Consider the following 22355-nt stretch of genomic DNA (forward strand, 5'->3'; position numbering starts at 1 on the left):
CAGGTGATGATGTCCTGTAGTTGGAGATCACCTGGATGCTCTGTCACATGTGGCGGGAATCTCTGCTGTTCTGGAAGTGGATTCTCTGAGCATGTGGCTCAAAGGTGGACGTTTCTTCTTCTGATGATTCAAACCTGGAAAAGAGTTTAGTTTGTCTGATCAGGAAACTGAAAATGAGGACGTCAGCGGAGCAGAAAGAGGAGGAACACCGTCAACAATCATGTTGGAGCTCCAACAGGCATTTTCCTGACTCAGCAAAAACATCTGTTTGTTTTTCTTTGTTCTGTCCAGCAGCTGAACAAATGGAAGAAGGTTGTAGGTTCAGTGGACCAAGAGCTGGACCATCTAAAGGAAAACGGGCTCCACACACAACATCTATGTGAGGATTATTCTGGAATTACTGGCTCCATTTGTCTGAATTATGGGTTACAGCTGATAAATTCACATGAATAATGAGGTCATGAGAGAAAATCTACATTTTCTTGCTGGTTTCTATTGAATAGAGTGATTCCAATCAGACTAGTGAAATATTCTGAATGTTTCTGAATCTCCATTGATTCATGACTTCTGATCAGTTCTTCTTTCTGTAACTATGATCTAAATGGACTTTAATGAAAGACCATGTGATGTTTCCATTGATGCTAAAGCTGACCAATCATCTTATTGATTACAACACGAGCGCTTTCTGTGTCTAAAATCAGTCCCAGAAGAGTTCAGCCATGACTTCAATGCCTGAGCTAAGCTCCTCCCCCTTTGTGTGTCTTTGTGTGTGTGTTTCTTGTGTGTTCCCCTGACTGCAGCAGTGTGTCGTCAACTAGAAGCTGATTCCTAGAGAAAAGTGAGAGTTTCAGCTCTAAGGGGTCTGAAGTCCATCTGAGAAGATCACTAACACATCAGTCCTGCTGTCCCTGAAGACCGGCTTCATGTTCAGAACCAGCTTCAGGTTCTGGGCTGGGATTGGATGTGTTGTGGTGGCAGTAAAGCAGGTTCAAACCCGGATCAAAGCAGAATGTAGAAAGTGTCAAAGTGTCAGTCAGACTCCCAGACAGAATGTTCCAGATCAGTATTTATTGGTTATTTCTTGATGTTCTTCGTCTTTGGAGAAAAGCAGAGCTAGAAAATCAAACAAAGTTCCATCTATCTGCTAAAAACTTGGATTCATTCAGTCTTTCCCGTATGGACAGATTTCTTTGACGTCTTTTCTTTTCATGTAAATTCAGTCAAACATGTTGATCCTTCATGATGTGGATGAGTTGATATGAAACAGTGTTTTCTGCAGCAGGAACATGTGAGAGGAAACCTGCTGTTCCTCAGCTGAGCTTCATCATTCCATCTCAGCAGCAGATGAGGAGGATGTGCTGCTGGAAAATCGGCCTCACAGACTCAGTTTGCAGCTTCTGCTTTCAGGTTTGACTTCTAGTTTCTGGAGAAACAGGAAAAAGAAACAGGAAATCTCCACAACACTCTAGAACCATCTAGAACAGTATTATGGGATGTTTTTCAGCTGAATCACTGGGATCCATCTTCATGTTAACATCAAAGTGATCGTGTCAGATGAAATCTTTCCTGTTTGAAGGAGTTTCCTTCATGTCACAATAGGATCCCAGATCTCCCATCAGGCCTTGCAGCTCCTGACTTTGTGATGAGTTCCTGCAGAAACTCTTGGAAATCTCATGTTGATTCTCTCCCAGTTGACATCCATGGAGATTTTCACTGCTGTTGTTCAACTGTAGAGTTTGTCACAGACGCTCAAACTCATGAAGAGTTCAGCTGGAAGTTGAGAACGAGGCTTTGAAACCAGCAGCAGTTTGAGTCCATTCTGATGTTCCATTCAGGTTTCTGCTACAACAAGCCTTTATTTTGAAAGAGCCAGTGGGGCAGAAACAATAGAAGGAGGAGATTACCAACCCCCCCTGGAATGTTGCCCCCTGTGCAGTGGACTAGTGGGGGCAGGGACGGCTGAACCAATCACAGAAGACTGTTGCAGCTTTCCCTCCAAAAGTCAACCAATCAGATGTTGTTGTTTGGATTCTTTGTCTTGAAGTTTCACATGTGGAAGCTTCCAGAGTCTTTTCTGTTTGGTCTGCAGGCTGAGCAGAACTGACTCCTGCAGGATCACAGGAACTTTCAGGAAAATCTCCAAACAGGAGAAAAGTTTCTGTTTGGACCTTTTTTCTGTGATTGTGAGACTAGCAGATGATCGATCGGAGCTGCAGTGAAGAGGACGGCGGTGTTTGTGGGAGTTGGAGCTGAAGATCGGAGCAGGAACCATGTCTTCAGAACCTCAGGAAGGTTCTGTCAGAGAACAACTTTCTGCTGCTGAAGGAACCATCGTCCAGAACGAGGAGGAGCTCTGTCGTCAGCGCAGACTGCTGGATAGCAGCTGGAACCCGCAGCTTCAGCTACACATAGTTGGTAAGTTCACTGCAGCATCCATCACCTGCAGACACATAGATCCATGAACGTCTTTTTTTTTGTCGTCTGAGCTGCTATCTGGATTGTTATCTGAACTCAGTCGCACATCAAGTGGCCTAAATAAAAAACACTCTTTAGGTTTCGGGCCGAACAGCAAGATAAACTTTTACACGTTTAACTTGTATTTTCGATATAATGAATAAAAATAAACAGAGATATTAATCCTGAATAAATCATTTTAAACCTTAAATAATGTATACCATTTTGCTCTCTAATAAATAAATTATGTCAAAATTAAACAAATATGAACATGCTGTAGAATGAAACAGACAAAGCCTGGACATATTAATACTGTAGTTAGAAATAACAAATGAATCTTTCTGTTGTCTTTGCTCTTTTGTCATTTTTAAAAAGCTGGACTCCTGACATAATTTTTAACGATACGTTTATTTCTGCTTGCTGTGTGATGTCCTCTGTGTGTCTTTATGAAACGGATCATCAGAGGAATTAGATTTAAAAAAAAAACTGTTCTTGTGAATATCATGTTTATGTCTTATAAAACATTTAAAACTATATATTGGTCATCACTGGGATTACTCCAAAAATGAAACCACTACTGTCAACCAGTGTTCCTCAGCACACTATGAGAGTGTGAGAGATGGTTAGGTGTGCTGCAGGAAAAAAAACGTCATCAGCATAATCATCTCTGTGCTTATCAAAAAAGGTTTAGGAGGTTTCAACCTGAGTACCGTATTTTCTTGACCACAGGACACACTGGGTTATAGAAAACGGTCTCAGTTATGGGGGATTTTTCAGTCTTTGACACATGCAAAAGGCGCACTGAGTGTTAAGGCGCGGGTACGTTAACGCCCTTTTCTGACCCTCAGAGCCGCCAGAGTTGGTTAATAAAAGAACTAGACTCTGATCTTTTAGAGGAAACCCTTATTAATACTGTTCTCCATAATTGAGTAACACAAACTGAATGCTCACAAACTCACTTGCGCTAAGTGTCTCCCTCCCTCCTTCCTGCAGATGCACACACCGGCTTGAGCAAACACACACTGTGTGTTTACAAAGGCTTTTGGAGCAAATCTAAGTTGGTTGTGATTTATTTTTTCATTTTTCAGTTATGAAACAGCACCCAAAAATCCATCAAAGTCCTCTTCTTCTGTATCTTAAAACAACCGTCGCACTCAATTTTTAACACGTCAGGTTCCCTTTTGTCATTGTCAGAGTCTGTCTAGTTGCTGTGCTGCTCCAAGCAGACACGTGAGCCCAAGCTTCAACAGCCCATTCACAAACAGTGGCGTAACTCGCACAACAATAAAAGCCAACTTTTCCTGCCCCGTTCTGTGTATCTCTACCACGCTGCTCCACGGCACACCTCTATTCAGAAACAGGCCACTGATCTTGGTGGGTCTCTTTAGGTGATTGTTGTTCCAAACCCGACTGTGGAGTCTGCCAAAGCCACTATTCGCCTTGGCGAGCCTGTTGTCTAACATTTGTCGATCCTGGCATCTGAGGTAATTGTGCACCCCAAGTAGGTAAACTGCTGGACAGCTTTCAGTTCTGTCTCTCCGATATAGACATGGGGAGGCTGGTACACTTCCCGAGGTGCTGGCTGGTGGAGGACCTCTGTCTTCTTTAGACTAACTTCAAGTCCAAAGAGCTTGGCAGCATCTGCAAAGCAGGAAGTTAATCGCTGAAGTCCCCTCTGAGAGTGAGCTAGGAGTGCTGCGTCATCTGCAAAGAGGAGGTCACTGATCATCTGCATCTGGTCTTGGTGTGAGCCTTCAGTCGTCTCAGGTTGAACAAGCTGCCATCGAGGCGGTAGCGATTGTACACGGCATCCTCGTCATCAGGGCCATCAGTGGCTTGCTTCAGCATCGTGCTGAAGAAGATCGTGAAAAGAGTGGGTGCCAAGACACAGCCCTGTTTTACGCCGTTGATGATGGGGAAAGTTACTGAAAGGTCACTTTTGAGCCTGATCTGATCGTTCATGATCTGCCACAGGCCCTTTCGGCTCACAGTGTCAAACGCCTTGGTCAGGTCGACAAAGGTTACATAGACTGCCTTGTTCTGCTCACGACACTTTTCTTGAAGCTGTCAGAGGACAAACACCATGTCAGTTGTGCTCCTGTTGCTTCTGAAGCCACATTGGGATTCTGGAAAATGATCTTTGGCGATAGTGGGCACAAGTCTGTTGAGCAGGATTCTTGGAAGGATTTTTTCCTGCGATGGAGAGTAGGGTAATCCCTCTGTAGTTTGAGCAATCAGACTTTACTCCCTTGTTATTGTAGAGGGTGATGATGACTGCATCACGGAGATCTTGCGGTAATTTTCCCTGCTCCCAACAGCAGATAAACAGTTCATGGAGTTTGGAGTGTAGCACTGGGCCACCCTGCTTCCATAACTCTGGTGGGATGCCGTCAACTCCTGCTGCCTTGCCATTTTTCAGTTGCTTAATGGCTTTTAAGATCTCTTCCATAGAAGGCGCCTCATCCAGTTCTTTCTTAAATGGTTACTGGGGAATACGGAGAATTGCTGTCACGCCGACCACGCGATCAGCGCCGTAGAGAGCTCAAAAGTGTTCAGTCCAGCGATCCAAGATGGAAGTCTTGTCTGCTAGAAGCTTCCGTTCGTCTGGGCTGCGCAAGGGACTCAGGATTTGGTGCATGGGCCCGTACACTGCCTTAAGGGCTTTTGAAGTCACCAGTGTCTGCACAGTGCTGAGTTCTGTCTGCAAGGATGGTCCACCACTCGTTCTTGATTTCTCTGAGTTTGCGTTGGGTGTTGCTGCACGCATGACGAAAGGCAGCCTTCTTCACAGTACAAGATGGCTGGGCTAGATGAGCCCGATGAGCTGCGCTCTTGTTTGCAAGCAATTCCTGGATTACAGGATCATTTTCATCAAACCAGTCTTTGTTCTTTATTCTGGAGAATCCAAGTACTTTATCAGAGGATTGCAGAATGACAAGATTGAGTTGCTCCCAGAGTGGTTCACGGTAGGGATCACTCGGGCAACTGGTGTCTTCAAGCCTAGACTGTAGACTTGCTTGGAATTTTGCCTTGGTTTCAGCTGACTGTAAGCCGCTGATGTTCAATTTCTTCTTTGGCGCTCCACCTTGATTTTTGATTTTTGATTTGAAATGGTTTATTTCAAGCAATTAACTAGAAATAATACACAAAAGCAATACAAACATCAGTTATACATTCATACAGTAACTAATCAAACTTTGGATAGTTAGACATATTAATTAATATTACTTGAAAGGGAGTGGAAGGAAGCCAATTTATATAATCCCACCCCATTATACTATAACCATTTTATCACATGATTTATCAATATACGGTTCCTAGCTTTTATCAGAAAGAATTAAGAATCAGGAAGTATCAATAAAACACATGACAAAGATGAATTACTTAATTATTATGTAAAAAAAGAACTATTTTAGAAATCAACATGGCAAATACAGATCAGTTATCTAAAATATATGCAGATTATGTTACTTATAAAAGTCATTCATATGCTTTAAAACATAATACTATACCAGTAAAATAGACACAACACTGTTTCAGGAATTTTCATTGCAAAATTTCATCAAGTATCAAAAGTTAAAAACATGTGCAAAATTATGCTACATTAGGAAAGATTTTTGAATCAATTTATCAATTTTTGGAGCAAGTGAAGTAATATCATTAAACGTCGATCAATTTAACCATTTTCAATAATTGATTAATCATTTGTTTTATTTATATTTTTTGATTTTTTGATTTGTTTTTTATTATAAAGTAATGCTGTAAGGGAAAAATAAAAAGGGTCCATAGTCTGTCGATTGTCCAAGGTTGGCATTTCTTCTTCTGCTGATTAGCAGCCGTTCTTCTGGGTTCAACAGTTTTTAGTTCTCTTAGATGTTATGTCTGCAGACATTAGATTCAGGTCCATATCCTTCTTCAGCTGATATCAGCGAAGGTGAAAGTTGAGGTGAAGTTGTCTGCAGATCAGAACTCTGCTGTTAATCAGGTTACATCAGACTTATGGAGAAAGTGAGGAATCCAGGTGTCATATTTCTTGAAATGATTTGGCTCTTTGATTTATTACTCCATGTTTCAGACGACCGTGAAAAGACACTTCTCAAAGTCCTTCATGGTGTTCACAACCAGAACCTTGGACTCGGTGGTTTGACGTAAATCCTGCAGCCTTTAACCCAAGTGTTTTCAATCTGCTTCTGCTTTCTGAGTAGCCTGGCATGTTTGGCGATTTCAGCATTCCTTCTGGTCAGATGGTCGTTCAGATAAGCAGCGGAACCTCTGAGATTTTTACATTGATTCATCAGAGCTAGCTTGTGTTTTTGATTCACAAACCTGATGAGGATTGCTGGTTTATCCGTCTCCTTTCTCCTGGGGAGCGGGTGGCAGGTCTCGATGATGTTGAAATCCAGGGAAATCCGTTTGGACGTGAGAAATTACTCCATTTGGTGTATCAGAGACTCTCCATCGCTCTCAGTTTCAGCACTGCGAGCTACGCTAGCGCTATTAGCATTAGCAGTGCTAGCTCCAACTGCATTCAGTTTTGCTTGAGGTTTGATTAGTACTCCAGTGAGAATGACATTATTCATCCTTACTTGCTGTTCTATATGGTCCAGTCTTTTCTCCAGAATGTCGACCCGGTTTTCTCGTTGCTCGTTTTGAGCCCGACATCTTCGGACTCTTCAATCAGCTCAATCAGTGGAGTTAGCTTAGCGGTCACTTGTTCCATAAATGGATACAACGCAGCTTGGAGATCATCAATACACTTTTTAAGGTCTTCGTATTCCTGGCTTTTCTTGGGGGCCATGGTCAGCTCTCTTTTTTGGAGAAAATCAACTTTTAAGTAATTTGAAGATAGTTGTATCCGCAGAGAGCCACGCACGCGTCCTGCCGTAACCCGGAACCGGAACCTTACTTGGGTTTCGGCTTGAAGTGGAGTTTGAGTTTGCAGCGCACAAAGCGGTGGTCTGTGTGGCACTCTGCGCTGGGCATCACTCTGGTGTGCAAGACATCTTTAGTATCTCGCTGACGCACTATGATGTAATCAATGAGGTGCCAATGTTTTGACCGAGGATGCATCCAGGTAGTTTTCAGACTGGCCTTTTGCTGAAACAAGGTGTTTGAGATGGTAAGTTGGTGCTCGGTGCAAAGCTCCAGCAGCAGGCGCCCGTTGTTGTTGCAGTTGCCAACATGATACTTGGCAACTGCATGATATTTGTTTCTTAGTGGTAGGCGCATGGAGATGATGCGGTCAGAGTGGCCAGTTGGAAGGTTTTACAGTTTTGAGGCAATGGAGTTTCTAACAAAGAAACCTACTCCAGAAAGGCGTCTCTCTGTTACCGGTTTGCCAGACCAAAAGAGGGTGTAACCTGCGCTATTCTCTCTAAGACTGCCTTCCCCTGGGAATCAGACTTCACTAAGGGCTTCAACATCAATGGAGAGCCTTGATAGCTCATGCGCAATGAGAGCAGAACGACGTTCAGGACGACTGCCTGCATCCAGCATGGTTCTGACGTTCCAACATGCTACTTTTAATCCTTTTACACATTTTGAGGTAGGTGGGAACCTTTTTTTCATTGATGTTTGACTGTGTCAAAGAGGCCCGTTGACCGTGGCCAGCCAACAGGGTATGGGAGGAGATGAGCATTGTTTAGGCCACCTTTTCTAGGCCCCTCTCCATATGGAGCAAGCAGTGCGTCCCTAAAAAAGACTGCTTGGTCGTTCAGGGTGTTGCTGTCATCTCCTTGCTTCAGCAACAGGCGACCAATATCCTAAACCCTCTGCATGCAGGATTGGAGCTGCGGCTGCCAGTGGCATTTTCCACCTGCCGTTTTTGCCAATTTCCCATCGCTACAGGACTTGAGGAGTAAGTGGCAAATGGACGTGGACTTGTCCTTCGAGCCCGTGCAGTGGGATTTTAAGGTTAAGTGCAGTGTGCGCAGTCCTGGCCCCACCCTTTACACCCGTGGTTCATCTGTCATGGCCTAGCAAGCTGGGATGGTGACAGCGAGGTCCACGGGTCGTAGGTTTTATATCAGACTGTCCTTGTCCTAGCCTCTGGCTCAAAACCTTCCTCGGAGGCACGAGAAATATGTTGGCCGGTGACCTCAGGATGAGGTTCATACGCCCAGTGGCACATGTCACCGAAACATGATGCTGACCAGAAATCGATGGAACCCATGCAGACATTTACGGGTTTGAAAGATTTATCGTTACCCTGATTACGGAGGCTAAGGGTGTACTAGCACTTGCCCGAGGTGCACACCCAGGCTAGTGGAGGGAAGGAGACGCCTCACTACTTCATTCTAGTACAGCTACAAGCTAGATCTGGCCACTGCCCAGCTAGGGGCTCAATAAATATAGTAAAAAGAGAGGGAAGGAGTGCAAATAAATTAAAGTGCAAATAAAACCGAGAGGGGGGGTATTCCATACGGCAACCATGAGAGGGGGACCACTGCCAAGTAACTCCTCCCTCCAAAGTGCATCGCAGGCTGAACCCCCCTGCCCCATTACATTAATAAGAGATCACATGAGGAAGAGGATAAGTCGGGGACAGCTGGTAGACTGTCTCTGGGTGGTCAAACAGCCGTCCCCAAGCATAGGCCCCAGGTCCCCTCAGTCCAGGGGTCCCATCCCCCGAAGCACCAATCCCCAAGGCCTCACACCGCCCCACACAGAGGGAGAGAAGCCAGAAATCCCCCCACCCGGAGCAAGCCCAGGCTCCAGACCCCCAGGCGCCGCCCCTTGGAGAGTTCTGGTCTGTCTGTCTATTAGTTCTGACTGATGCATTGGGGTTGTGATATAATATTTTAATCCAATTGATGAATGATTCTCCAAATCCAAATTTATGGAGAGCAGCAATAATGAACTTCCAAATTACTCTGCCAAAAGCTTTTTCAGGATCCAGTGATACTATTTTCATTTCCTGGTTTTTAATGGTAGCAAAGTCAATTATATTAACGAGTCTGCGAACATTGTCATCCGATTGACTGCCTCTGATGAATCCAGATTGATCGGGTTAGATTATGTGAGGAGTGATTTTTTCCTATTCTCTGTGCTACTGCTTTGCAGATAATTTTTACATCAGCATTGATTAAAGAAATGGGGCTGGGGATATTAGGCTGTAGTGACTGGCTTTCCTTGATAAATGTGACCGTTTTATAAAACGTTGGTGCCAGTTGTTACCAGAATTCTTTGTAAAACTCAGTGGGAAAGCCGTGAGGCCCTGGGGCTTTACCATTAGACATAAGTGACAGAGCTTCATGAAGTTCAGACAACGAGAGCGGGGAGTCTAAATTTGTGATTTGGTCCTCGTTTAACCTGGGTAGGTTTAGATTATTGAGACTCTGATGGATTGATCTGTGATATGTATAAGTTTTTATAAAAGTCTTTAAATGCGATATTAATTTTGACTGGGTCGTGAGTGACATTCCCTGTCTGGTCTATCGAAACTCGTGCGTTTACTTTGTCCGTTCTTTTTCTCCAAGCGGAAACTCCTTCTTTTGCTGATGATACGGCAGTATTACTTTTTTGATGGGTGTATAATCTTTGTACGCTGTCATTAAAATCTCCGCATCCATCTTACTGAAGTATAGCACTTTCTTTTTTTCACCATGCGTTTTCATGGTGACTCCGGAAATTGGCGATCCATTGAGAATGTCTTTATGTACTTGCGGTGCACGTGCATTTACCCAGGGTTACCAAGTCGATCGTAATTACGCTAACTCATATCCGGTCTTTTGGAAACGACACACCCAGAGTAAGCAAGTTCAGGCGGATTTCAGCCAGAGTTCAGGATTAAAGTCAGGGTAGTTTAAACATGCTTTCTGGAATACCCCCCAGTTGTCTCAGGTTTGGCGGGTGTCTTCTCCAAATGGCATGTTTCAGCTCCTTCCACATACGTTCAATGGGATTCAGATCTGGGCTCATAGAAGGTCACTTCAGAATAGTCCAACGCTTTTCTCTTAGCCATTCTTGGGGTTCTTTTGGCTGTTTTTTTTTGGATGGTTGTCGTGTTGGAAGACCCATGACCTGCGACTGAGACCAAGCTTTCTGACATCAGGCAGCAAATTTCTATCCAGAATGCCTTGATGATCTGGAGATTTCATTTGAGCTTGCACAACTTCAAGACACCCTGTGCCAGATGCCGCAAAGCAGCCCCAAAGCATAACTGAGCCTCCTCCATGTTTCACAGTAAGGACAGTGTTCTTTTGGTTGGATGCTTCATTTTTGAGTCTACCAACATAGAGCTGATGTGCCTTACCAAAAAGCTCCAGTTTGGTCTCATCTGTCCAAAGGACATTTTCCCAGAGGCTTTGTGGCTTGTCAACATGCATTTTTGCAAATTCCAGTCTGGCTTTTTTATGATTTCCTTTCAACAGTGGTGTCCTCCTTGGTCGTCTCCCATGAAGTCCACTCTGGCTCAAACAATGATGAATGGTGCAATCTGACACTGATGTACCTTGATCTAGCAGTTCACCTTTAATGTCTTTGGAGGTTGTTCTGGGCTCTTTGGATCCAGTTCCAAGTATCCGTCTCCTCAATTTGTCATCAAGGTTCCTCTTCCGGCCACGTCCAGGGAGGTTGGCTACTGTCCCGTGGGTCTTAAACTTCTGAAAATATGTGCCACTGTCGTCACAGGAACTTCATACTGCTTAGAGATGGTTTTATAGCCTTTACCTTTACAATAGCCGCGGTTACATGGGCAAAATATGTTGATCTGATCAATGGTCGGGTTAAAATTCAACCGTGCACATGGGCACAGAAAACCTTTTTCTGATTAGAACAAACGTTCACATGGGTCACACTTTCGGCTGGATTTACATTTTTTTAAGTTCGCTGATGTGACTCAACCTCAATACTACACCACCTGGATGAACGAGAACCTTCATTGACAGTTTGAGTGTTTTGCTGCCTCCTAAGTGTGGGCTATGTTCTGCCATAAAGAACCACAAAGTACAGAATATGAAAAATGACCTTTATAACATGAATCACAGCCACAAACATACACTGTCAGAAAAAATGTGCAAAATTTGTACCTTTAGAGGTACAATGGCTTGTCACTGGGGCAGTACCCTCAAGGGTACAAATGTTGTACCCTTTCATATAGGTGCGCATCTGTACCCTTTCATTATGTACCTTTCAAAGGCAAATATGTACCTCTGTGGACTAAATTGTACCTTATAGTGCTATGGTACCATAATGTACCTTTAAAAAAGGTACAAATTTGTTCTTTTAAGGGTACTGCCCCAGTGACAAGCCTTTTGTACCCTTTGATGGCAAATTTGTACCAGATACAGCACATTAAAAGACCAGTATACTGTTTATCACATTTATTAAACATTCAAAACAATTACAATTCTGACATTTCACAGTATGAATGTTTTAAGCTCCACAATGTCACAACATGATGCATATATTTACAATTATTAGCAATTTTAAAATAATGAAAAATCTATATTTTTCCTTCAGTTCACATTGCATTCATTGTAACTATAACCTTGACATTTGATCAATTTTAAACAGCATATAGCACTTCAGTTACCATTTTTAAACCATGAAATAAAACTTGTGACATTAACAAAAGAAGCACTAGACCTCATTTTAAGTAAATCTTTCAACTGCATTCTACATTTTCTAAAAATAGATAATAAAAAAGTAAACTTATAACCAAGTTTAAATGCATAATTTAAATAATAAAATGCATAAATGTGATAAGATAATATTGATACGAATTCTAAAAAGAAGAACTATAAACACAAAAGATTACCAAGGATTACGTTTATGTCAATACCTAGTAGATCCTCTGCAAGCATCTCTTCTCTTGCTTCTTTGGAGACTTTGGCTAATGGAGCTTTTCTTTGAACAAGCTCAAGCACCTTTGGCACAATACTGGTAAACGCCGTCCTTGAAGCGCTGGCTTAAACTGACAGGTGATGGATGCATTCGGTCAACATCATCAAACAACTGAAAATTGGAAAAAAAATAGAAAACTAATCATTCACTTTATCTAAAACAAACAAAAGACATAAAACATTCTAATATTCTTTGTTGCCTCTTTCATTGCCATTTCCCTTTAGTGATCTCATTGTATAAATATTACTTGGCTTGAATGACTATATATTTATATATGGGTTTAGAAAATTACAATGTTTTTACAATAGAGTTAAAGCTGTTATTGGTCATTTTAGCAGATGTCTCAGCTCATATTGACATTCAAAATGTATTTTAAGCTGAGAACTGATTTAAAATGTCACTGACCCCTGAGGTTGTCTTCAAGAAAGGGTACTTATTTGGTATATCCTCTCGCACCTTGCTGTACTGGATATGCAGGACATTCACATGACCTTCAACGAATGATGCATCCTCACCAATGACAGCAACCACCTATTGGATCAAATTTAAAAGTCCATATTAATAATAAAAAATACAACTGCAAGCACTGATTACTGGGGTTAAAGCACTTTGAGATGATGTTTAAAGACAGTTTGTGCAGAGTGGTTTGGAGTTGATCAGAAATTAACTTCTGAGTTGTAGGCGGGGCTATTGACACAGTAGTTACCCTCTGCTGATGTCCGATCATCCCTTTGTTTACACCCTCTCCCTCTAGCTTACAGTCCTTCCAACCTAAAACTAACATTAGTGGTGAAACCAAAATGGTGAGCAATATTGAAGCTTTCTGGCCATAGTTTAGATCAAGCTCAGACAAGTATGATGAAGATGTTAATGGATCTGTTTGTCTGCAAGTGGACGCATCAGAATAGAGCAGAGCATGTGGTGCGTCACAATAGAGACCTTCCTCAAACTGCATTTATTTTGTCTGTTCCCGATTCATCCCAATTTGAGTGAATACTCAGATGTGCAGTTTTAAACGTGTTCTTTTAAACGTGCCCATCATGAGAAAAATAATGCAAATAATGTCTTTTTATTCAGTCATACCTTTGGTTTGTCTGAAGATTAATAACCCCTCTTGTTAAAGTAAAATATGTCCAACACAAGAGGCCCTCAGCTCTCATCTGCCTGCCTAGCTGTTGGACAGGACAAGTAAAAAAATAAAATAAATTTTTTTTTAAAAAACAGGTGCCGGCTCCCTGCACAGCGTGGAGGATGTGGTTCTGGCCGTGGGGGAAGTTATCGGGCATGCTTCAATTAAATCTGCTGCTCGCATGAATGGAGCCATTGTTTTGTTTGTGGAGAGGGTGGAGCAGGTGAACACGCTGGTTGAGAAGGGCATCTCCATCAATGGCGTGTTTGAAACCGTCACGCCACTCTCTCAGCCGTCACACCGCTCTCTCCAATAGGCTGAGGGATGCTATGGAGCAGATCATCCACCGGGACCAGACCTACTGTGTCCAAGGTTGACTCATGGTCGATAATGTCTTTTTAATTCGAGATGTTTTGGAGGTCTCTGAGCTTTTGGGCATACGAACAGGTCTGATTTCTCTTGACCAGGAAAAGGCTTTGACCGCGTTGAACACAGCTTCCTTTAGAAAGTTATGGAGAAGTTTGGGTTCTGCGCTGGTTTCATTGCTAAAATCAGAGTATTTTACGCCGAGGCTGAGAGTGTACTGAAGGTGAACGGCAGTCTTTGTGCTACTTTTAGAGTGGTTCTGGGCATACGGCAGGGCTGTGCTCTGTCTGGCATGCTCTACACTCTCTCCCTGGAGCCCCTCCTCCATAAGAGGAGGGGCTCCATAAGATCTGTGCAAGTATTGAGGGTTTGTGTTTGCCTGGTTTCCAGGGGAACGCAAAAATAATGTGCATGAATGTAAACTGTAGATACCCGTTTGGAGTTTAAGAGCCTGATGGCCTGGGGGTAGAAACTCCTCCTGAGTCTCTCTGTCTTTGCCATCAGGCTACGGTAGCGCTTACCAGATGGCAGCAGAGTGAAAATATGATTACTGGGGTGGGTGGAGTCTTTGATGATCTTTGCAGCTCTACTTCTGTAGCGTTTGAGGTAGGTGTCCTGCAGGGAGGGGAGAGTAGACCCTGAAATGCGCTCAGCTAAGCGCACAACTCTCTGCAGGGCTTTGCAGTCTTGACTAGAGCTGTTCCCATACCACACTGAGATACACTGAGTCAATACACTTTCTATGGCACCGGAATAGAAGGTTTTCAGGATAGCTGGTGAGACCCTGAAATTCCTCAGCTGTCACAGATGGTACAGTCTTTGCCTTGCTTTATTAACCTGTGTTTGAATGTGAGTAGTCCAAGTCAGGTCCTCCGAGATGTTTACACCAAGGCACTTGAAGCTGCTCACCCTCTCCACCCTCTCCATATTCTGTACTTTGTGGTTCTTTGTGGCAGAACATAGCCCACACTTAGGAGGCAGCAAAAAACTCAAACTGTCAATGAAGGTTCTCGTTCATCCAGGTGGTGTAGTATTGAGGTTGAGTCACATCAGCCAGACTTAAAAAAATTTGAGTCCAGCTTGACATGGGAATTGTTAATATGTTTATTAATCACATACAAGCAATTTATAAATGGTTTGTCACGCTTTAGATTGGGGGGCTGCAAAACACTCAATAAACTGTTAATAAGAACACTGTTAATATGTTTATTAATCACATACAAGCAATTTGTAAATAGCTTGTGAACAGGATTAACAAATACTAATAAATGTCTTTATAAGCATCTTAATACAACATTACTCATCCTTGTTAATGTCTTATAAGTTGTTTATTAAGGGACATGTCAATATATTTATAAGCAGATTAATTCAACTTGTAAGTCAGTTGTAACACATTAACAAATGCTAATTAATGTACTTATAAGCAACTTAGTAAAACCTTACTAGTGTTTGTTAATGTCTTATAAATAGTTTATTAAGGACTTATTCATGCTAATAAATGTACTTATAAGAAGCTTACTAAGATATTTCTAGTGCTTGTTAATGTTTTGTAAATAGTTTATTAAGGACTTGGTAATGTCCTATAAATAGTCTATTAAGGACTCTAATTATAAAACGTTACCGAAGAACGGAACTGGAAGAAGCCACTGTTAGGAGAGGCTAACAAGACCTCACAACATTTAGCCTTTTGATGGACAAAAATGCTGCAATCTGCATCTTGGCTGCACGTAAATGTGTGGGAATAACATCAGCCTTTATTTTGTCGGGACGAGACTGGAAACACAAATCCATGTGATTGTTTGAACAATTTCTAAGGACTGAGAGGCATTTCTGCTTTGAAAAGCTCACACACCGCCATAAAGCCGCTGTGTGAGCTGGTGGCTTGAGCTCTGCTTGGTTCTCGTGAGTCCGGCAGTCGCTAACGCAGAGCGGCGGGTCGGCTCACAGTCCGAAATTCTCACACATAGCAAAACAACAAAACATTTTTCTTCCGATCAGGCGTTCTTTCCGATTACTTTTGCCCATGTAAACGCGGCTATAGTTTGTCTATAATTTTGTTTCTAATGTCCTGGGACAATTCTCTCCTTGGCTTTCTGTTGTCCATGTTCAGTTTGGTTCATACCTTTTCACCAAACAGCAACTTGACTATTTGTCTCTCTTTAAATAGGCAGACTGACTGATTATGGGTTTGAAAACAGCTGTGTTGTCAATTAAAGGACATACCTAAGTTTATCATGACCCCCCTGGGCAATTAGTTCTCAGTCTTTTATAGAGGTACCATTATTTTTGTCCAGCCCATTTCATTAGTTTTTTACATTTTTTATAATTCTGTTAATCAACAACTCAAACATAATGGCTGATTTTGATTATTTAATTTTCAATACATTGTAATTTATTGTTACTTTTGAACCTTTCAAGTAAGCATTGTGGAATTTATTATTTAACTGAGGGGTACCAACAATTTTGTCCAACAATGTGGCTGTTGAACCTGAACTGCAATGACATTTCTGACCGTGGAAGACGGATCTTCCTTCGGGGTTCATTGCACCATTCAGACCCTCCATAACTGAGCTACATAAACAGAACACTCTTGTTGCTGCTTGCTTGATGTGCATGGCCATGCTCTGACCCCTTCTATAGGCATGCGAGAGCAGAAACCATTGAGAGTCTCAACGGAATACCGCGAGTAACATTAGTTCCACCTCCTCTGCACAGTTAACACATTGGGGGGGGCTACCGAAACAGTACAAGAGTGAACCGAACCGAAAGTGCCGTACCAAAATGTTTTGGTCAGTAACTGTATCTTTATGAGTAAAATAAATGTTTTTATTAATTAAAAATAGAAACTCATCTTTGTTTGGAGTTGTAACGAGCAGAATACATGAATGGAAATTGTTAGCAGCACAAGAGATGATCAGCTGATTTAGATAAGTGGTTCTCCTGCAGTAAAGCTAGATTTGCTTTAAGATCAGTCAGGTTGTTTAACACTTTCAGTCGCTTTGACCCAAAGCCAAGTCCACGCACATTCCAGGTAACAATGTTAAGACTTGACATAATTACTATTATCCTGTGTTTTCTTCTTTAATTATTTTTTTATTGCTATTTTATTTTATGATAAGCAATTTGTGTGCGTAACGGGAATGAAAGATGTTATACAAATCGATAAAGTTTTGGTTTTAGTTCATACTGGTATTGTTAACAGGATTTTTCCCCCATAGATCCCTGTAGCAAATGTAATAATTTATTAAAACTTAAATACATGTCTGTTTATATGCTATAGTCAAATTACGGATCTCAATCTGATTTAGTTTCTTCTTCTTTGCAAAAACATGAGTGTTTTTTTTAACTTATAAATAAATTCAAGACCAAAATCACTTCTTAATTTCTTAACTTTGAATGACATCTGAGTAGATACATTTAAAAACAAAACCTTTTCATGCATTTTTTTTTACTGCGAGGTTTTTGATATTTATTGCTTTTTGACAAGATGTAAAGTCCTTTTAAAGAATAAGGCTCCTTTCTGTGTTTTTGTCCCTGAAGTTTTCCCCCAGCACTATGATACTGAAGATGATTTCTGCAACCGGCAGAGAAATGTCAGAGTGCAACAGGAGAAACCAGAACCACCACAGATTAAAGAGGAACAGCAGGAACCAGAACCACCACAGATGAAAGAGGAACTGCAGGAACTAGAACATCCACAGATTAAAGAAAATCAGGACAAACCAGAACCTCCACAGATTAAAGAAGAGCAGAAGGAAACAGAACCTCCACAGATTAAAGAAGAACATGAGGAACCAGAACCTCCACAGATTAAAGAGGAACAGGAGGAACCAGAACCACCACAAAATGAAGAGAAATGGGGGAAACCAGAATCACCACAGATTAAAGAGGAACCAAGGGAACGCTGCATCAATCAGGATGAAGAGCATCTTGAGCTTGTGCAGGAGACTGATGCTTTGATGGAGATTCCTACTTATGAAGTAGATGAGAACAGTGAAGCAGATCCAAATAATCAGCAGAGCTTTAATGTAACTGATAGTCAGGATGAAGAAGGAAACCAACATGAAGAATCAACATCAACTACAGATGAAGAGACAGCATCAACATCAACTACAGATGAAGAGACAGAATCAACATCAACTACAGATGAAGAGACAGACCAACAGAACAGAGATCAGAGGAAGAAAAGAGACAGAAGTCATGTCCAAAGTGTGGACAGCTCTCACATGTCAGAAAGTCTGTGCAACACTGATGTAAGAAAAAATCCAAAGAAAACAAATCTGGGTAAGAAATACAACCAATCTCCAAAAGAAGAGAGACTTTCCTCTATCACGTCTGGTAAAAACTCAAGAATAATTACTAACTACATGGAAACTGGGTCTGATGAAAGATGTTATATCTGTAGAGAATGTGGTGAAAGCTTTTGCAACAAAGCTCAGTTCAGAATTCACACAAGAATCCATGCAAAAGATAAAAGATTTTCTTATAAAGAATGTGAGAAAAGGTTTAGTAACGGATTTAGTCTCAAAGGACACATGACAACTCACACAGGAGAAAAGCCTTTTCCGTGTAAAGACTGTAATAAAAGATTTAGTGACAGATCTCATCTCAATATACACATGAGAACTCACACAGGAGAAAAGCCTTTTTCTTGTAAAGAATGTGATAAAAGTTTTAGTCATACATCTAGTCTCAAAACACACAAGAGAACTCACACAGGAGAAAAGCCTTTTTCTTGTAAAGAATGTGATAGAAGTTTTAGTGATGGATCTTGTTTCAAAAGACACATGAGAACTCACACAGGAGAAAAGCCTTTTCCTTGTAAAGAATGTGATAAAAGTTTTAGTCATACATCTAGTCTCAAAATACACATGAGAACTCACACAGGAGAAAAGCCTTTTTCTTGTCAAAAATGTGATAGAAGTTTTAGTGATGGATCTCATTTCAAAAAACACATGAGAACTCACACAGGAGAAAAGCCTTTTTCTTGTAAAGAATGTGATACAAGTTTTAGTCAAACATCTAATCTCAAAACACACATGAGAACTCACACAGGAGAAAAGCCTTTTTCTTGTAAAGAATGTGATAAAAGTTTTAGTCAAATATCTCATCTCAAAACACACATGAGAATTCACACAGGAGAAAAGCCTTTTTCTTGTCAAGAATGTGATAAAAGTTTTAGTCAAATAACTCATCTCAAAACACACATGAGAACTCACACAGGAGAAAAGCCTTTTTCTTGTAAAGAATGTAAAAAAAGTTTTCATGATTTATCTAATCTCAAATTACACATGAGAACTCACACAGGAGAAAAGCCTTTTCCTTGTAAAGAATGTGATAAAAGTTTTAGTCAAATATCTCATCTCAAAATACACATGAGAATTCACACAGGAGAAAAACCTTTTTCTTGTCAAGAATGTGATAAAAGTTTTAGTCAAATATCTCATCTCAAAAAACACATGAGAACTCATACAGGATGTGCGAGGGGGGTCGAGCCTCGCTTAAAGATTTGTGGTTGAGGAGGCAGATCATGGAACAAGATTCCGGTCAGAGAATCATGGCACTTGGAGAAGAGACTGAAGTTTCTTCTTTTATTGAACAACGTTGGAAGATGATGAACTACAGCAGCTGTTGCCTTCATCCATGTGTGTAGGATGATGTAGAAGTAGAACTAAAGACAGATATTCAAATAACTCAAACTTCCACAACATGTTATAATATGAAATAAATATCTTATAATATAAAATAAATCACAAAATTATTGATAAATGAGAAGCAGGAACGACTTACATTTCCTCAAGAATGCACACAAAGAGAAGGGGAAACACACAGTGAATCCTTACAGCTTCACACCTCTGGCAACTGCTTCTCTGCTGATTGTGAGTGTAAGGGGCATGTCCGGACAAGTTCAAAAGATGGCGCTTCTCTTCTGTACGCCAGTAAATAGTGCTCTTCTGCCTTGACCACTAGGGCTTTCTTTCTTGTAAAGAATGTAAAAAAAAGTTTTTGTGATGTATCTCATCTCAAAAGACACATTAGAACTTGTAAGACTTTTTGACATTGTAAGGATTTAGGGCTGCATGGTGGCGCAGTGGTTAGCACTCTTGCCTCACAGCAAGAAGGCCCCCGGTTCAAGTCCCAGCTGGGGGGACATGAAAAACACGACATCAATGGGGGACCTCTCTGTGTGGAGTTTGCATGTTCTCCCCGTGCATGCGTGGGTTCTCTCCAGGATCTCAGGCTTCGTCCCACCATCCAAAAACATGCTTCATAGGTTATTTGTCAATTTTAAATTGTCCATAGGTGTGAGTGGGAGAGTGAATGGGTGTGTGACTGTGGATGTTCTACCCTGCAACAGACTGGTGACCTGTCCAGGTGGTCCCCTGCCTACGCCCAAGTGGCCGGGATAGGCTCCGGCAGCCCTGTGACCCCGAAAGGGAAAAAATGAATGAATAAATGTAAGGATTTAGTGTAAACTCTAAATTCAAAAATTTTCTGATAAGAGGTCAACCTCTGTACCACAGCAGAAGACTTTAGAAAAAGTTCTGTATCTTAGAAAATTAAATATTTTAAAGTGAGTTTTTAATGCTTAAAACTCCTGGGGTAAAACCCCAATGTTCTAATGAACTCCATAGCAACCTGAGCTTTCATTTCATGTACATAGAGCCACAGGCTGATGGCCTCCATGCCATATCGATGAAGTAATTTCATCAGAGGAAGGCAAAAGTGAGTATTGAATGTGTAGAAAGGAATTTTTCCAAAAAGAAAAAAAAAAAACTTTGGTTGTTTTAATGTATGATTTGCTACAGGAGGTCCTTTATCCCAACAGCTGTTAGACTATAGAATGACACAGTTAGGACTGCTGAAACTGCTGGGGTGTTTGCTTTAGTTATGACGTGTACTTTTACTTCCACTTTTATTACAATTTTATTTTTTACTGACTATTTGTTTTTCTAACTGCCATATTTCTTGTTTTGCTGCTGTAATAACTGAATTTCCCTCTGGGGATCAATAAAGTCTTGTCTTATCTTATCCTGACTTTCTTGGACAGCTTTTTTGCTTTTCATCTTCTCTAAGCCACAATTATCAAAAGCAACAAAGTAAAGTATCAATACATTTCAATCTCTGTAATGATACTAGATAATGAGTTTTACTGCTGACAAAATATGTAAAACCTTGTTCACAAAATGAATTATTTTAGATGTACCTGTTAATAGAAATGAGTTTTTTTGAATTATTAGAGCTAACATCTAGTAGAGTTAACATCTAGTAGAGATAGGTATCGTTAAGATTTGATCTATTAAGTCCTTTTAATCTGCTGCTTTTCACTCTGGTACCTTATTAGTATTCTTATGAATATTTTCTGGTGTAAGTTTACACTAAAATAAAATGATCAATAAATACTGTTAAGATTTGTCTATCCTGCCTTTTTGTCTTCTATTTTCTTTATTTTTGCTCCTGAACATTGATTTTGAGGATTCTTCCAGGTAGGATCAACTCCATAGCAGCAGGGGGCAGTATAAGGAAAATGTAAATCCTAATCTACCAGGTAGGTAGATGGGAAGAGGTATTTAAATAGGTGACAGTGTGCAGGTGGGGGTTTTGTCTGGTAGTCATAGTGAGCTGAACAACAAACATTTCAATGCTTGGATGACTTTGTTGATGCCATTGGTACGGTGTATGTTTATTTCAATTTCATTTATATTCTGATATTTGTGGGAACATTATTCAACAAGTGAAATAGTTAAACCCTCCTCCACCCACGTCCCGACGCCGGATGGATGCACGGGCTGCAGCTGCTCCATGACAGCGACCCCTCCGATCTGCTCCTCACCTTTTTGTGGTCTCCTCTGCGATCCCACTTCTGACACCATACTGTGACGGGGTCCCGTCGGAAAAGGATGCAGAGGAGCCAAGGTGAGGAGGTTCTTTCTTTATTCAAGAACTTTGACACCACTATTGCTTCACGCAGGGCCACACAGCGCTTGGCACCTCCGTCACACTCCTCATTTCACTACCTATGGTGCTCCCACAGGCCACGCCCATTGGGCGTTGCTCTCCATTAGCTTCCGGGTGGCACCACAGGTAGTCATTTTAAACATAAAATACATAAATGCACAAATAATGAAACACAGTGTGGCCCCCCTCGTCATCTGACGGTGCCACACCATCCCCCTCCTCCGAGGGATTGACGATGTGCGGCAATCCATTCCAGCCATCTGCCACAGTGCAGGCAGCACGCCGATCCACCAGACAGTTCAGCAGGCGCCCCTCTCTCAAAGTAGAGGCCCTGCAGTCCATTGGCCAGGCATCAGCGGGTCCTTCCTCTGGCTCGTGCTCCTCCACCCACGTCCCGACGCCGGATGGATGCACGGGCTGCAGCTAAACCCTGACGGCGACCCCTCCGATCTGCTCCTTGGTGCGCCGCTCTGGTCGGTCCCAGCCCCAGCAAAGGCCCTTCCATTGGCCACACGCCCCCGCGTGTCTCCTTCCGGATGGCACCTTAGCCGATCGGAGCCACCGACAGCAAGTTCCTGGCGAGATGTTACGCCTCTCCCGG

At 41.7% G+C, this 22355-nt stretch overlaps 1 protein-coding gene across 1 annotated transcript; it reads left to right on the top strand.

The window, feature by feature from the left end:
* Positions 1-881: 881 nt before the first annotated feature.
* Positions 882-21221, top strand: LOC144987101 (uncharacterized). Its single transcript, XM_078936027.1, has 2 exons — positions 882-2415; positions 17336-21221. Exons 1-2 carry the CDS (start codon positions 2271-2273, stop codon positions 19312-19314), a joined length of 2124 nt encoding a protein of 707 aa, XP_078792153.1. The 5' UTR covers positions 882-2270; the 3' UTR covers positions 19315-21221.
* Positions 21222-22355: the final 1134 nt, after the last annotated feature.

The sequence above is a fragment of the Oryzias latipes genome, chromosome 2 (assembly GCF_053564925.1).
Source record: "Oryzias latipes strain Hd-rR chromosome 2, Olatipes_Hd-rR_3.1".
Lineage (NCBI taxonomy): Eukaryota > Metazoa > Chordata > Actinopteri > Beloniformes > Adrianichthyidae > Oryzias > Oryzias latipes.

Bases quoted from the DNA above. Each gene is read 5' to 3' on its own strand.
- LOC144987101 (XM_078936027.1), top strand. From the start codon at position 2,271: ATGTCTTCAGAACCTCAGGAAGGTTCTGTCAGAGAACAACTTTCTGCT. The intron at 2,416-17,335 runs GTAAGTTCACTG...TTGTCCCTGAAG, and splicing joins GCTTCAGCTACACATAGTTG to TTTTCCCCCAGCACTATGAT.